Genomic DNA, 16,907 nt, shown 5'->3' on the forward strand with positions numbered 1-16,907 from the left:
TCACATGGTGTTTTACAGGAAAGAAGAAGTTCAAGAGGAGGAAAATCTACTGTCAGATCACTCAGCACCTGCTTCAGAACCATAAGATGTGGCAGAAAGTGATTGAGGATGAGGAGAGGTTAGCTGGGTCAGAGAAGCAAGGCACGGAGCAATCCACACTGCACCAATCTTCAGAACAAATCCAGGCCATCAGGGAAGAGGAGGAGGAGAAAGGGAAGGCCAAGAAGGATGAAGAGGAAAACACAACTGTAGAACCAAACCAATGACAATATTTACAGCAGTATTTTAAGACAGATTGACTCGTGCACAGACTCTTTCTCAAGCCAGCACAGCATTTAGACACAACACTGTAGAAGTATGGGATAATGCGCCTACAGCTGTTTAATTTGTTTCTCTTTCCTTTTTATGGTGAGGTACATTGTTTAAACTCCTATGCTCAAGGAAGCTTTCACACTGCAACACCGGCTTTACAGACTGTCTTTGAAGAGATTTTGGGGGTGGGTGGAATTATATAAAAATATATATATATATAGCCAGGGTTATTGGCTGAACACTTCAGCAAAATACATTTAATGATATATTATGGTCACTGTGATATTTACAGAAGAAAGTTATCTAAGGAAATGCTGCTTCTGAAGCACATTTGCAGTTAACAGTAAGGTACCAGTTAAGTAGCTTTTGCTCTTAATGCTGAGGGATAAAAGTTCCAAAGCTTTATATGAATGCTGATATATCCTGCCAACACATATGTGTGAGTGAGGGGGTGTTTGCAAGTGTGAGTGGATGTGAGGAAATATAGCATAGTCTGAGTTCTTACCACACTAGCTGTAGCACATGTCCCAATATACCACAACAAACAGAAGGCCAGAATTTTAGAGAATTTGTGCCTGCAAGGGAACGATTTTGAGGAGCTTTGCTTTCCCATAGCCCTCCAATCCCAGTTTGCATTCCAGCTGCAGGCAGCAGCCATTCAGTAGTGGCCCAGGCTGCCGCTCTGGCCCTACCCAGCTGTGCCGGCACCACCTCCTCCTCCTCCTCCTCCTCGGCGTTTCCCAGACTGCTGGCAAAAGGGATGTGCCAGGAGGGCTGTTTCCAAAGGGGTGTGTGACACAGCAGTCTGTTCCCCTGGAGATGACCTGGCCCTCCCTGTACTGCTGCACACATGAACAGCTGCGTGGGGTCAGCATGAGTGTTTGGGCAGGAGAAAATGGGGAGCAGATGTGTGCTTGGAAGCTATCTTGGAAGCACACTATCCTCTTCTGCCCTCACCCTCTGCCTCTGGGCATCAATGACCAAATGTACCATTTAAGAACAAAGCTAAACTGTTGTGAGAGAAAAGAAGGGGGAGCGTGGGGGTCATGGCCTTCCCCAGAAAAATGCAAAGGGTGCATTAGGAGCTGCATGGGGGACAGGTGCCAGTCCAGCATGGGCTGGACACTCGGGTGTCCCAGCAACCACTCACGTGAGCTTCAGAGAACTTGGGTTTTCAGTGTGAGGTGCTGGATGGGAGCAGTTTGTTGCTGGCATTCTGCTTAGAAGCAGCATGTTTGATCCCACCAATATACTTTTCTTCTTTCTTTTTTTTTTTTTTTTTTTTAAGAGAAAGAAAAAGATCAAGCCTGTAAGAACAGCAGATCTTTTTTCTTGTTGTTGTTCTCTTCATTTGTTTTCTCTGTTGTTTATGCTGTGAGCCAAATGTCTATTTAAAAGGTTGGATATTCACTTTCAATATTTTATGTCACGGTATATTTGTCAATGATTAGCTATCTAGATGTAAATATGGAAAAATTTTTATGGGTTCCTGTAGATAATGATATCTTTAAGAAAAAAAAAAGAAAAAGAAAAAAAGGGAAAAGCTGTTTTGTAAAGATAATTTTTTAAAAAATAAATACAAAAACATTTTTATACAGCGTAGCCATTTCCAAACCCCACAAATAAAGTCTTGAGTAATTTGTATAGACCCTTCTGGGAAGCCAGTGGTCTACAGGATCAAGGCTTTAAAATATTAATGCTCTTGGAGACTGGCAGCACTGACCAGTACCACACAATTTAGAGATTTGTTCCCACAGAAGGAATTATATATATAAACTTCAGTATCTCAAAAATTATTTGACTATGTATGCTTTTTCTACTTTGATTCTGCAGCCCATTACCAAGAAGAGGGTTGCTTGTGAGAGTAAGATTCCTTGTGAAAGGCAGAGTTTGTAGAAGTCCTTTCTGTGTTAAGTTTCTGACATTACACCCATCACTTTTTGCTATTATTACACATTCACCAAATTTCATGATCCTGTTGACACCTCCCCAAAACACTGGAAAACATTCTCTATCAAAGCCAATCACATTTGTGTTATCACTTCAGAGTTCCTTCTTGCTTTGCATTTATGTCAGAATGAGGTTTTGCTCAAAAGAGGATTTGGGGTTTTTACTGGTTGCATTTGCGTGATACTGTCCTGTCCTACTCTTACCAGTAGAGAATGTGTTTGCCTTTCAGCAGAGTGACTGGAGCACAGTTCTGAATGCTCTTATCAGCAGGAATATTTAGGCAGTGTTTTCCAATGAAATCAGGAAAGCAAAGATCCAAATCGCACTGCTGTTTTAAAGGGAAAGGACATAGCAGAATGCATTCAAAAGAAAAAAGTTGTCTCCAAGATCTCAGCAAGTCTCCACCAATTCCAGCTTGCATTGTTTTCACATCTCTTCAGTCACTTTGATTGATCATTTTATTTGGGTTTTTCTTGTACAAATGATATGCATACCTTATAGTATGAGAAGGATTTATTATGCCTCATTCTGTCCTTTAAAAATTAAACTCACAGAGATGCTTTAAAATGTCACATCTCCAAGCACTTCTTTCTCAATTTTCAGTACATAATCACTGCAACTGGATTTTAATATTGGGTTTTACAGTACCTGGAAGATGAAAAAATTCTATTGCAGCGTTAGTGGGTTTCCAGCTGGTAAAATTACAAAGAGGCATTCAAGAATGAGGCAAAATCCTGTAAGTGAAGTTTCACATATTCCTCTAAACGGCATATGCAGGGTTGAACTAAGAAAAGTTATCTAAAAATGTGCTGAAATTGAACCATTATATTTTTCTAGTCATCATTTTTGGTTGCCATTAAGTAAAATTGGTGTCAGCTTCTAGTTTGTTTTTTGACATTGCCAATGCAGCTGTTAGAAATTGATACACCATTGCTACCCAAGCCTGTTTGTGGGAACAGTCATTGAATTGGATCTTTATGGTGAAGAAATTGCTGCCAGGCTTAAAATCAGAATGATTGTTGTTTTTATCTAAACTGGAAAGAAATTCCAGTGAAGAAGCTGAAGTAGCTGTGAGTGCTCAGGTTGGTAAGGGGTGACTTTTTTTCCCACTCCAAATACTGAGTAGTCAAATGCAATTTCTGCAGGTGGCCACTCCTTATGAATCTGATTCTCAGTCTTTGAAGTGCATGTCTGCAGACAATGATCAGGAAATCTCCAGGCTGGCTTAGATATAACACAAAAGAAAATACCAGAGGGATTTTATGTCAAGAATGTGAAAATCTCCCTTTTTTGTGCTTTAGGGTTCATAGATAATGAAGCAGGTAATTTAGGGGGCTCCACAGTATTTTCTAGTCCAAAGGAGGCAAAACTTTTCACCTGCAGTTACTGCAGCCTTTTGGAGGCTAGATCTTGAAGGTTTTCCACTTTGCATAGTCTTTGGTGTTACAAGCACCAAATAAACCACAGCCTATGAAATATTTTAGGAAGAAAAAAAAATAAAAGAAAACTAATTGAATCCAATCAACAAAACGCTCATGTTTTAGGTGGCATGTTTACAATGTTGATAGGAATTTCTGGTACATACCATATGCAAAGCAGCATGTTAGATACTGGAGAAAGCAACCCCCATTTGAACAGTGTTTTGCAGTGACAAAAAACCCCAAAGCCTATTAGTTTTCTGTTCTTTAAAAGCAGGAAGAGAAAGACTAGATGATTTTTTCCATTTGGATATTTTGTTTTCCCCTCTTTAATGTCACTTGGTGTCTGATCATGTTCTTTCCTAGTCTAGAAGTTTGCTGTTGCCTGAATTATGGGGCTTTTACAGTCCTTGCAGCTCCCAGTGCAGTGACAAAAGCACTCTGTCTGTCACATAGCAACCACACATAAACACTTTTGTCCATATATTGACACTTTCCTTGATAGCCACATGCTGTTTACCATGGAATATAACTTCTCTCATTGCACTTGTGTTGCAGATGGAACACGTAGAAGTAGAGAGCATGAAAGCCCCAAAGTATTTCATTACCTTTCCTTTTAGGAGGAGTGTAAGACATTAGCTTCTAAGAAACCAAATCTGCTGTGTCTAAAAACAATAGTTTCCACCATGTTCAAAGGGCCATGTGCTCTATATTTATGCTTTAATTCTAAAATCTTGGTTAGTTTTTAGCTAATGTGCAGGGCATTTTAAAATTCATCTCTCAAAATCATCTACTTCTTCCAGTAGGAAGATGGTGTTTGGTGAGATGTTGCAAGCTGTGCATCAGAATTGAGTTGAAACAATCTAGGGAAAAGGGATTTTACTGTGCTCTTGGCAGGATTTTGGACAGCCTTTTTCTGTGAATGAAATCTTTTACAAAAAGCTGTGTGTCACCAAAGGCCTCCCCTGTGACCTTGTGCAGGGTGCTGCTTCTCATAGCAGACATGGTCATGTTATGGCAGGAAGTGATTCCCAGGGTAAATGTAATTTGAGAATGCTTTTGTTACTAATGGAAGGATAATTTTCAGCAGTTTTTATCCTGGCATCATGGGTGAACTTCTCTCTGCATCATCATCAGCCTAAAATACAAGATGCATTTGGGTCTTTCACCATTAGTGTACCACTGGTAGAATTTCTTAAGATCCTGGTGGTCTGAATCTGGAAGGAAGTTAAGGCTGTAGAGGTTCAGATAGATGCTTTTTAAAGTACCATTTGGAATCTAAGCAAATTCCACTTCCAAGTCCCTTTCTATGCATTCCATGTTGGACATTAAGTTAATTTCTTTTCTTTTAAAATTCCAAATTTCTGTCTGCTTTTTTGCTGGAATTTTTTTTCTTTCTGAAACTCTGGCCCCATCTTTCTTCAGAAATGTCCTAGAAAGTAGAATGCAGTGTGAAGAAGCCAAAGATCTTGCCAAATTGAGCATCAGTCAGTGGTAGAGCCTGTAAGGACTCTCTGTGGGCATCTAGTGCTGTGCCCATGCTGCTGATCTGTGAGCTGAGTAGGTGTGGGGTAGCTGTCAGCAACCTGAGCCTAGCTGGTCTTGGAATCCTAGAGAATTTTGTCAGTTTTCAACATGAACCCTAAGGATTTTTGAAAACTTAGCCATAAGTCTAATGCAGCAAAAGGTTTGTGGTTGGACCTGATTGTTAATTAAGTACTTGTGCAAAGTCTCTGAATTATCCTACTCAGTCTATGGTGTGATCCTGTGAGGGCTTTGCTGTTGATGAAGATGGGTACAGGTCTGAGTCCAGCCTCTCACCAACCTTCAGTATGTGCAGCCAGATGCACCAGCCAGTGTGAGCCTGGGAGCCCAGCAAACCAGCTCTGCTGGCACTGGGATCCAGGGAAGACAGCGTCTTCAAATACCCCAGGCAGGGCACCAGGCGATTCAGGTGTGGGAGAGGCAGTGCAGATGCACTGTGGCCCATGCTAGGGCTGGCCCATCTCACGCACACAGTGCTCAGTGGGCTGGGAGGACAACAGCCGCAGTCTGTGGCTTTTTGTTCTCTGAAGAAGAGGCTTTTGACTGTTGGAAAACTTGCATGAAAACAACATGTAACATTTGCTATTACTTATGCAAGTCCTGTCATGATCGAGATGTTCCAACATCACATGTTGAAGGAAGGAAGGAAGGTTTCAATTTAAGGATGAGTATGAGAAGTTGCTGCACATCCCATGGCCTCATGGGCAGAAGATAAGACAGAAGCACGTTCCCAGAGTGAGGAACACACCTCTCTGCAGGCACAAAGGGTTGCCTCCTCTTGCCAGCCTCAGCCCTGGATGGTGGCCTTAGAACCTGGGTATTCCTCAGCTGACAGCTCAGAGTGGGTGTAATCAGTCCTCGAGTTGATGGGGTTGCACACATGCAGGAAGGAAGTCAAACTAGCATTTTGTGGGAAGGAGAAAAGGAAATTGTAGTCCGGTATGAAACAGATTCTATAGAACAAATTTTTTTTTCCTTTTCTTTCAAAATCAAATGTAATCCTGCTGAAATGGAGTAAACATAAAGTTTCTGGGAGTTTAATTTCTGTTTGATGTTGCAGTGTTAGTCAAAATGATGGCAGTGTTAAGGAGAAGATAATTATTATTCCCCTTAATTAGAGTGGAGGAATCTTTTTTTTTTTTTTTCCCCCTATTTTTCAGTGAATCAACAAATAAGAAAGTCCAGAGATCTTGGAAAAAAATACATGTTAAATGATTTTGAACAGATGAAAGAATAATTGAAATTAGGTGACAGCTATCTTAAGAAACATTGGAAGAGCTTGCAAAATTATTGATTATTGGAGTCAAACTTTAGAGCAAAATAGCACCAGTACTTTTGAGAGCAATTTAGTATGATAAATCTTTCTTTGAATTTCATCACTTTCTTTTAGCAAAACAACATTCCTCTGAAGGTAAATCAAAGCAGGGTTTAGCCCCTGCCCTGCTGTGGTAGTTATTGAGTCCCAGTGTTGGAGGGAGCAGTGTGAGAATTATTCTCCATTTACAACCTAATTATGATTTATTCAGAAGCCATTAGTGGGATTTTCCTGGCAGGCAGGTGTTCTTTTGATGAAAAATGCATCACACCACCTCAGTAGGATAGAGATGTCACCTGAGTGAGCACCTGCCTGAGCTCTTAGGACAATACAAGCTCCTCAGGAGCCTGGGGGCAGAACAGTGCTGGTGTATTTCTGGAGAGTCCATTTTCACCATGACAAAAGGGGGCAAAAGCTTGAGCAAGTTAACAATACTTCTTTGATAAAACTGAAACGATAAGCATTGTGCAGTCTGAAACCTTGCCTGTGTCACTTGAGATGTATGCAGACATTCCCCCAAGCGCTTGCTCATGTAAAACTGCTGATGAGCTCAGGTAAAACCAACTGGCCTTGACTCTGGTCTGTCAAGCTGCAGGATGTAGTAAATCAAGAAGACTTTTTGGCTGACGTTGTTTAATTTTCCTTCATTAAGGAAAACTCTGGTTGCTGCAAGAGGAAAAAAAAAGAATATTTCATTTGAGCTTTTCAGGTCACTGGTCTGTGCCAGTGGTTTCATATTCCAAAGTCATGTGTGTACTATGTCCAAGGTGTGGGAAAGGGGCAACAGATGAGAATTGTTCTGCCCTGGATGCCATATGGAATCTGTGTGCTCCAGGGAGCACCACTGAAATCTGCAGGTGTGCAAAGGGGTGTATCCCAGCAGTGAATTAGTTGGGGAAACCCAAATATTTCTGTCTTCTGTGTGGAAGTGTAAGAGCAGGTATACAGGACTTTGCCACAGCTGCAGGCCATGTGTCCTTTTATGACTGAATTCTCTTGTCCTGAGGCAAAACCATAGAAATCAGATCAAATAATAGCTCCAGTTTTCAATGCTGTCTTCCTTTACTGCAGCAAATGCTTTGAAACAATTGATGTGAATTAGCAATTGTTCCTATTGCTCTTTGCTTTTAAGTATTTATTTAAAGAAGTTGGGAGTTCTTGGTGGCAGGGTTTTTTTTCCTCCTCTGTCCCTAGTCATGTTTCCCTGTCATAGGTTAGCTAACCTATGACATTCCCCCATGCTTTGCTAAAAAAAAATATAAAAAATCTGCGTGATCTGGTCAGAGAGAAAACAGTGAGGGGTTTGCCATGTGTGTACATACTGCTTTAGGTAGAAAGCCTGCTAAAGTTTGCTAAAGCTGACTTTCCTTTTCAAAATTCCTGCCTGATCCTGAAACACAACGAAAACCTGTATTTGATTGCAGAATGTTGATTTGTAGGTGTTTGTAAACCTTGATACAGTACTGCAGATGGTGTCCCAAAAGATCAAAGACAATGTTAATAACTGCTATGTGATGTTGATGATATCTTTAATATTTCAACGATGTCAGCATACTTTTGGTCATTACTTTTCTAAAGTTAAGTATTCTTTTCTTGAGTAATCAATATAAGATGTTTGCATGATGGAAAGTAATTTCACTTTTAAAAAAGCAGTGATTCATACTGTGGGTTACATTTGTTTAACAGATTAACATTTTCACTGATGGGTGGCAGGTTTTTTTTTTCCTTTTTAGTGCTTTTGATAGAAGAACATCTAGGACATTTTCCAACAAAAACACATATTTTCACCTTTGCCTCCAGTTGTAGAAGAAATACCTTCCAAAAATAATTCTTTTCCAGTTCAGTGTGCCCTGTCTGGGTTACAATATGCAAGTATGTTTATCATGTAGAAAGTGTGATTAAGAAAATTAAAAATCCCATTCTGGTAATCAAGAAATTAACATAGCAAGATCACAACCCTTTCTGAATTAAAATCTTCAGTTGCCAGTATAATTGAAGCACTTGACCCCCACCAGATTTTAGGGCCAAATTATACAAATTTTGTATTTTAAAATCGACAACGGGCCAGACAAAGTTTTTTACTTCAGGAAACACTGAGGAATTTGGTCATCTTACATCCTATCCTGTGAGGTTTGACTCCTGGCCTGGGACCTCAGGGCAAAATTATTTTAATGATGTTTATTCAGACTCAGCTATAGTAGCAAGTTTCCACAAATCACTCGAGTACTACAAATTTAATCCCTCCTTGATTTTTTTTTCACTTCAAAAGGTGAGAAAAAGGTGGGGGGAGTGTAATTTTATATGGCTCTATTTGAAAAGGGTTTTGTGTACCTTTATAATTCTTTTGAAGCAATATTTTAAAAAACAACTGCCAGCCAAAGTGGCAATGCAGAAAAGTGCCATCTTGTTTAGGATTTGTACACGCCAGTTTTTAACACAGTGTTCTTTTCACTAAGTACTACATATGTTAATTTATATTTATATATTGTCAATATTGTTGTAACCAAGCTTCTCCTTTCTAAACACTTCAGGAACAAGGCCTTGTATTTTTAGGTGATTTTCATAAACAGAATAATTCTTTTCCTTTCACTAGTATCTTGCACTCAATACATGTAGCAATACTTAATATATTCTCTTCACAAGTATTTGTTAAGTGATTTAGTTAATGGCTGATAAATGTTTTGTACAAAATAGATTCTGTACAGGAAAAAAAATCTTTTAGATAAACATTATTTATTTTTACTGTTTTGTAAGTTAGACACTCTAATGAAGCTCCTTTTTGCCAGAATTACTGGAAGTGCCTCTTGGTAAAATGTATTATACAGTAAATATGTATTCAAAATTATTAGAAATACTTGTCACAAAATGAACAATGTGGATGTTGCAATGTGAAGACAAATGTACAACATAAATATAATTCTGTGGTATCCTGTTGGCTGTGCTTCTTTTTCCTTTACTGAACAAATTTGCTTTCGGTGCCCAGCTTTCAGTTTAAGTGTCAGACTACAAATGACTTGTACCCTCTTTGGACTCTGATTTAAATCCAGTAAAAGCTTGTATATATTGAATTACCATTTTAGCTGCCAGCCCTGCTTGGTATGTGTTAGTGACCCAAGCTCCTGTTTATTGGTATCGGATTTCCTGTGACTTTTACCTGCAGAATTCTGCACTTTGGTTCAGATTACTAATAAATCCCATGTTAAATACTTTATGGCTCAGCCAATCTGTGGAAAGCCTCATTATAACCATTCTTCTTTACTGATGACCAATATTTAGCGTCCATCATCTGTGTACTGCTCAATCCAATTAATATGGACCATAAGGATTGAATGTGGTCAGTATTACATGGCAGCATTCAGCCACAGCAATGCAGAGTGACTAATGCTTCCAGAGAAAATGAAATGTGTTACCTTAACAGTTTTCCATATTAATCATAGGAGTAATCTGTTAAAGTGGGACATCAGTGAGTGAAATCAATTTTCTTGCCATTATATTGGTAAGTATGCTGTCATTTTTCAGTGAAAAATTTTACTAGTCTTTTATGTGGGCTAGAATTGACATCTAGCTACTGTCTTTGCTCACTGTTTATAATTTCAAAAAAGTATCTCACAGCTGTCAAAAATTTTACCCATTTTTAAAGTTTTATTACCTACTTTCATCAAAGACCTGGAGAGCTCTTCAGCTAATTGATTTGAAATGGCTACATAAAAATTATCTAGATCAACCATGTGTTCAAAGCCTCTTTTCCCATAACTTAAAAATTAACAGATTTCGAAATCTGCAAGAGTATCAGCCACATATCTGGCCGTCAGTTTTCAAATCCCCCAGTTTATTTGTCCTCTGGCTAAAATTTTGAATGGAAAAAATGTAAGGAAATTTGCACCAGGCAGTGATTAGGAAGATACAAGTCGGGATCCTTGCCAATAGGAAAGTAAAAGATGTTTATACCTATTCCAAGGGAACTGATTCTAAGCCAGCAGCTGGTCTGTCCCAAACAATAACTCAATAGCACGTAATTATTTGATGCTAAAATTCACAGAAGAGGAATGCAGTTGGAGTAGCAAAGAAAAATTTTTCCCTCACTACTTCTCACCACAAAGAGTAGCGCCTACCAAAGTAAAGAATACACTTGTCTGAAAATCACCAAAGTCTCTCTGGAGCTCTTCAAACAGCAAGAGGTTCCCATGGGAAGAGATGAGCAATAAAACGCAGGGCAGAAGCAGTGAATCTGCTAATGAGACCACACATGAGCCTGACTCTCCTGGGGTTCTGGTGAAGCATAAAGGAGGCCATGACGCACAGTCTGTAGTGGCTCAATTAAATGTTGCATTTTCCAGGTGTTCACATCACAATCAATTGCTTGAGCAAATCCACTTGCCTAAAAGCACTTGAGGTGTTTTGCTAAAAACATAATTCTCAGAGAACTCTTGGCGCTTTGTTTAGCAGTGCTTTCTTTTAATGTTTCTTCAATTATCTCACCAAAACCCTGTGGAAATCAACCTCATGCCACCACGGACTCCCCGGATATTGTCAGTGATTAATGTAGGCATGGAAGAGCAAACGACTTTGACAGGTGAGTAACTTGCAGGTGCTACCCTGGCTGATGGAGTCTGTAGCTCTGGGGTTGCCATCTCATACTGTCCAAGGGAGATTTTTAACCACTCCACACTGAATTCTCAAAGACCTGGCATGCTGCAGTGGCAGGTGTCAAAACTAACTACTTTGTTGAACAGCTTTACTGCCAAGAGGTGATAGGAACCTTGCATTAATTTATGAGAAAACATGCAAGTTTCAAGTTTAACTGCAGGTTTTGATGGCTTGTGTCACACCCAATGTAGATTGTTAGTTATAATCACTAAACAATCTGGGATAGACACAGGCATAATGGTTTGGAAGTCTGATACAAATAAAAGGTTGCTGCAGCACCTGCTTGTCTTCAGCCAGGAAATACAAAGCAGAAGGTTCCTGTTTGATCTGCAAAACGGCTTCATTTAATGTGCCTTTTGTTGTTGTTGTTGTTGCTGATAAATTACTTCCCTTCACAATCCTTTGCACATGGTGATTGTTTATTACTGTTCTTGCCAAAGGCATCATAGTCTACAAATTCAATGCCTTCTGTGTAATCAGCTCCTCTGCTCAATTATTTGCACCTTCTCTTTCCACATTTCTAGCCAAAATCTTTGGTTTTAAACCTACTTCAAAGAACTTATCTTCATTAAGGAAAATGCTAGAGGACTTTTTTTAAGATTAATGGTATTAATCTCTAATGGCTGGACAAGTTCCAGTTTCACTTATTACATCTTTATACACAGAAATTCTCCCCAAAGCTCCCCAAATGCTTCCTGCCCTGAAGAATGTCACATCACTGGAATTCTCATTCATCCTGTTTGTTATACTCCGTCAGAAACAGGTTTCACAGGGCCCTCTGGGATCTTTGCAAAGTGTGGTGCTGTATAAAATACATAGTATTTCTTTTCCAAATCTCATTAAAACCTGTCTGACTCTGTCATTTGAGCTGGGGGAAGGGGGGGTTGGGGGAGGGGGGGGGTTGGTTTTTTTTTTTTACTAATCACTCAGGAAAGAAAACCTCTGAGCCATTTTACCTGATCAGTCACCTTCTGCAAGCTCTTTCAAGGTAATGTACAGCCATTGACCACACTCCTAAACATTGCCTCAGGCACCCAGCATGGAGAGCATACACAGAAGAGGTGATACTGTTCTGTGATCAGGGTACAGTAAAGGTTTTTACTCCCACTCCTATTTTTGAAAGTTTTTCTTCCCTGTGTCTCATGCAAGGGGCTGAAAATGTCAGGATAATTTGATGAGCACCTCAGAGTAAAGAGACTATTCAGTAGGACCTTTGCATATCCTAACAACAAGAAGTTAGTCGAAAATATAATTAGAAAAATTTTCAATTGCTTTGCTGTCCTTTCGTAAGAAAACTATTCTTTGAGGATAGATCTGGAACTCCTTAGTTGGATGAGAAAGTCCCCAATGCTAAAATTCTCACAGCAATCCCCAAGAGCTTCTAACAGCCAAAGTGTATTACTTGTCTCTGGTTCTTTGATGTGGAATGGGTACTCAAGGTTTGTTCTGGCAGTGGGTTTCCTACTCATTTATGTTCTTACCAAGCCTGTTCCTAGGACTGGCAACAAAAAGAAGAGGAAAATTAATGTCAAGAAATGAATAATCCATAGCAGTAGAGTAGCATAGTTAAAGCAATTAAAATTTTATAGGCAGTAAAACTGGGATGCCTTATTAGTTAACAGCAGATGTCTTCCCTCTTTCTACCTGTCATTGACTGCAAGCTACATATTTACAGTAATTGCTGCTGGGACTGGCTCTCCTCTGAGTCAGTCCAGGCACCAACTGGCCCAGGGTTGGAGTATTTATGTTAGCATAAATAAAGTATTAAAGGAGCATTTGGCCAAGGCTCAGTGAGAGTAGTTGAGGACTCATTCCACCAAGAGTTTTTAAGTAACTTTGCTTTGCAGCACAATATTAAGGGTTGGAAATGTATTCTCTGTTGGACTGTAAGAATCATTTAAGATTTTAAGGTGATGTGGTATATCCTAATCCTATTTATACGTTTTGGCTTGCTTTTTTAAACAGTATTTTCCTTTTAGCAGATGAAAATGCATTTTGTTGGGATACATTTTTTAAAAATTTCTTTTAGAAAGGAAAACATTTCATGCTTCTAAACACTGGGCGGGGTGGGGGGGAAGATGACACGTGTTTGTATGGGGTTTTGGGCAGCTTTGGGATTTTTTGAGACTGACAAGGTTAGCATTTACTCATGAAATGTGCCTGAAGAAGCAGCAGCAGCTGGTTTCCTGGGGCTGCACCTCAGAGTTCTGTGGTTGTTGGATGGTTTGAAGACTGGCCCACAAACCTGCTGTGTTGTCAGTGTAAAGGTGGGCCCATGCACGAAGATTACTCTTGCCACACCTATTCACTCTGGCTAGACAAGGCTTTGTAAGTGTAATTAATTTAACCTGTGCTTTAGAAATTAAGGTGGTCTGGCTGCTAATTTCCTGTAACTAATACAAAGTAGGAATGTAAAGAAAACAGACCTCAAGGAACAAGCTTCAGTCTGGTTCTTTGTTCTGTAGCTGCTTTAAAGCTGTTTCAATTCTGTTTGTTTCAATTACAGAATAAGTAGGCAATTTCTTTTAGGACTATAGGAAAGCAAAACCTTTCTTGTCTGGTTGATTGTCTAGCAAGCTTCCAATGGGTTTTGTGTCATTGTGCTATGGGAGGCACAGAAAAGTGACCAGCAAGAGGTGTCATGTCCTGTGTTGGAATTGGTAGTGATTTGTTTCTCATGTCTCAGTTCTTGGTAGTGAATTGTGGTAGGTGATGTACTGCATTGCCTTTCCATGTGATATCCATGGCCTGCAAGGCCTAGAAGACTAAAAAATTCCTACCTGGATGAGACTTCCTTTTCTGTCAGATTAACTTACTGAATTTTAGAGAGGATCCAGTATTCATTTACTCTGAGCATCTTGAAAAGTATTGTAGAGAACATAAGTACGATCATTTCTGAGGAACTGCTATCATTGGGTCATAAAGGAATGGTGACACTCTTCTGGAGGCGTAAGAAAACTTTCCATAATGGAAAATACCTCCCCCAGGGTGGTGTTGGGGAAGTTCCAGTTAAGATATCAGCATCTATAAAGAAGTCAGAGAAGGCTCTACAATAAAATTTCAGTAAAAGCCCAAATGTGGTAAAAACTTGATACGGAGGTTTTACAATGAACCAAAAATCCAGGAAAGGTGAGAGGATTGCACTAAATCTTGTGGTCCTTGTTCCTCAAAGCACTTCTGCTTTCTGAACTACATAAAACCAGCCCATAGGTACTTTTCTGTAAGTGTGGAGGACAATGCTCTGGTGTTCATCAATACAATTTGTAGCATAATGGGGTCTTGGAGGATTATGGCATTAAGGAATTTTTTTAACAAATTTATGGATCTGATCATGAAACTTCACTTATTTTAAAGGACAGTGGGGTAAACATTACCAGTGGCAGAATAACTGGAATCTGTGTCAGAAATCTTTGAAAGCAACAAGGTCAGCAATGAAGATTAAAGGTCATGCAAAACTAGTACAGATCCCGTATTGTGTAAACTCAGTTTTCCTAATAATTGAAGGAAATGGCCTGGAAGCTGTTCTCTTAAAGAGGCTGAAAGAGCTCATAAACACTAAGTCTCCTAATCACTAATTACTGTGGACTATTAGGCACCCTGATATCTCTTAGAAAAGGGGAAAATAGAGTTCCAAGTTTCCAAACCAAAAAAGGATATAAGACACTTTAAAGTACAAAATGTGAATTATGTGTAGTGTAATAAAGTTCCAGCCGCATTAAGAACTCAAAATGGAGAAATAACGAAGGAAAGGGTAATTTGTATTAAATCTAGGAAAGCAGAAGCCTGCTCTGTGTTTGGCTATGTGAGTGAGGGTTTAGCTGCCATGGGAACCTGCTGTACTGCAGAGGGTGGGAGACAACAAGAAGGGAAAAGGAAGAAGAATTTCTAACTTCAATACCTTTTCTGTTTATATAATCAAAGCGTACAGGGTAGCAGAAGACAGGATTTACAGCCTCTCTCTGCTCAAGAAACTACGGGGGAACTAGTCACGTTCTTCACCTTTACCCAAACTTGCAAATAAATGTTTCAGTAGCTGTGACTTTGCGGCAGGAAAAGCTCAGGGTGGGAATGAAGTCTGCAAAATTTTCCTTTCCTTTCCTTGTGGCAAAGGACTTGACTGACTGTCCCATGCAATTCTTTCCTCCCCCTTAATGGATCTTTTCACTCTGGTTTTACATCATGTTGATAGGGACTTTGCCCTGGGGATTTTGGGGAGCAGGGTGTACTGGGCATAAGGACCAAGGACTGGATAAGGAGTCTTTGTGAATCACCTGTTCACCCTCCAGTCTGTCTTCTTTCATGCACTCTCCATTTTCTTTTTTTTTTCCAAGTCCATTCCCCCTTGAAGTCTTTTGTTTCCTGGGATTGAGCAATTAAGAAGATCAGAGTTTTGGTTTTTTCCTCTCCACAAAGCTTTGTCACGTGCCTCATCAAACTTACAGCAACTTGCAAAGAAAAATACTCCCTGGGAGCTGTTTAGATGCTCTTCATGATTCCCATCTAGGGCACCCGGCATCTTTGCTTTGCTGGTGTGCCCAGTGTCCTGGAATTGATAAGAGGGGACAGAGGAAGAAAAACCTGAGGAGGTGGGGGAGGAGGATGGGTGGCAGGCAAATAGCAAATGCTCAGGCAAAACAAGAGACAAAACGAGTTCCCCCACCCCTATTGGTTTTCTTTCTCTACCTCCAGTATAAGATGTACATCCCCAGAGAGGGTAATTTCTAAGAGGAGGTTTTCCCCTCCAGTTTTTCCCCCTTCTAATCTGGGACCAGTGCCTGTGCATGCAAGTGTGGGTATGCATAAGCAGTAGAGGAAGCTTACCTGTGAAAACTAGTAGACACCATCTCTGGGGATTCCTGCTGCCAGGTAAGATTCAGCTTTTCTTCTTCTCTTTGTTGCTTCACTTTTCAGAGAGGATGTCCTTTAGCTGGGTTCATGGGTGAACAGTCTTCTGTGTCCACCCAGTCCAGCAAGTGCAGCTCCTGTGCCTGTGGGCTGACACACGGCAAAGGCATGGCTAAGGAGGCTTACTGCAGAGTGGAGGAGTTTCCAGAGGGGAAGGAGGTTTTTTCATTGCCTGGAGTTTGGATGAGTGAAGGGGCACTTCAGGAACTGCCTGGAGGTGTCTTAGCCTGCTGAATGCATGCTCAGGGACAGGTCTGTCCCTGCACCTGACCATCAGGCACAGGTCCACATGCCAACCCTGGGGAGGGTGAGTGCCCCTGCCACCCGAGCTGTGTCACAGGTGAGCTACCGGGCGTGCTTTTGGTGGAATGGAAAGCAGAGCCACCAGAGAGGGCTCCCACACCCCAGGAGCTGGAGCCAGGGATGGAAGGAGGGGTCTGAGCCCCAGCTGTGAGCCCAGGGGACAGTCAGGGACAAGGTGTGAGCAGCTGTCCTTAAGGAAGAGTGTCACCCACCTGCACTTACTCAGTTGTTATAGGTGTGATATAGGTGGAGTGCTGCAGTGGATGATCATAAACTCTTCAGAAGGGACAGGCACAGAGGGAGAGGCAGTGGGAGTGCCTTATACTAGGGGGTGTTTTGATTTGTAGAGCTTAATGATGGTGACAATAGGGACAGCTGTTTATGGGTAGGAGTCAGTGGAAAGGCCAGCAAGGCAGATGTCATGGTGAGAGTCTGCTAGAAATACAGCACAGCAGAGAGGAAGTGAGGTCTAAGAGGTCCACACCATCTAGGAGGCTCCTGCAGCATGTGGA

General features: G+C 40.6%; 2 protein-coding genes and 1 long non-coding RNA gene across 12 annotated transcripts in view; 2 read left to right on the forward strand and 1 right to left on the reverse strand.

Moving 5' to 3' along the window:
* PDE3A (phosphodiesterase 3A) overlaps positions 1 to 9,472 on the forward strand; it is a 225,523-nt gene extending 216,051 nt beyond the window's left edge. For all 4 annotated transcript variants that reach the window (XM_042050231.1, XM_042050228.1, XM_042050229.1 and 1 more), the window contains one exon: positions 19 to 9,472. In XM_042050231.1, coding sequence (XP_041906165.1) covers positions 19 to 266 — 248 coding nt within the window. In that variant the 3' untranslated portion in view covers positions 267 to 9,472. The remainder of the gene's footprint in view (positions 1 to 18) is intronic.
* The window catches only part of LOC121675137, a 33,755-nt gene extending 17,506 nt beyond the window's left edge, over positions 1 to 16,249 (reverse strand). The window contains exon 1 of the long non-coding RNA XR_006019968.1: positions 16,009 to 16,249. This is a non-coding gene — a long non-coding RNA (uncharacterized LOC121675137). The remainder of the gene's footprint in view (positions 1 to 16,008) is intronic.
* The window catches only part of SLCO1C1 (solute carrier organic anion transporter family member 1C1), a 53,030-nt gene continuing 51,764 nt past the window's right edge, over positions 15,642 to 16,907 (forward strand). For 2 of the 7 annotated variants that reach the window (XM_042050235.1, XM_042050232.1), the window contains exon 1: positions 15,646 to 16,053. In XM_042050235.1, the coding sequence (XP_041906169.1) occupies positions 15,969 to 16,053 (85 nt within the window). In that variant the 5' untranslated portion in view covers positions 15,646 to 15,968. Of the gene's footprint in view, positions 16,054 to 16,331; positions 16,433 to 16,907 lie in introns of those variants that run through there. The other 5 variants (XM_042050241.1, XM_042050236.1, XM_042050240.1 and 2 more) reach the window with 5 other exon arrangements.

Source organism: Corvus kubaryi, unplaced genomic scaffold, assembly GCF_017639235.1.
Source record: "Corvus kubaryi isolate FWS band 111438036 unplaced genomic scaffold, C.kubaryi_AGA036_p1.0 72, whole genome shotgun sequence".
Taxonomy (NCBI): domain Eukaryota; kingdom Metazoa; phylum Chordata; class Aves; order Passeriformes; family Corvidae; genus Corvus; species Corvus kubaryi.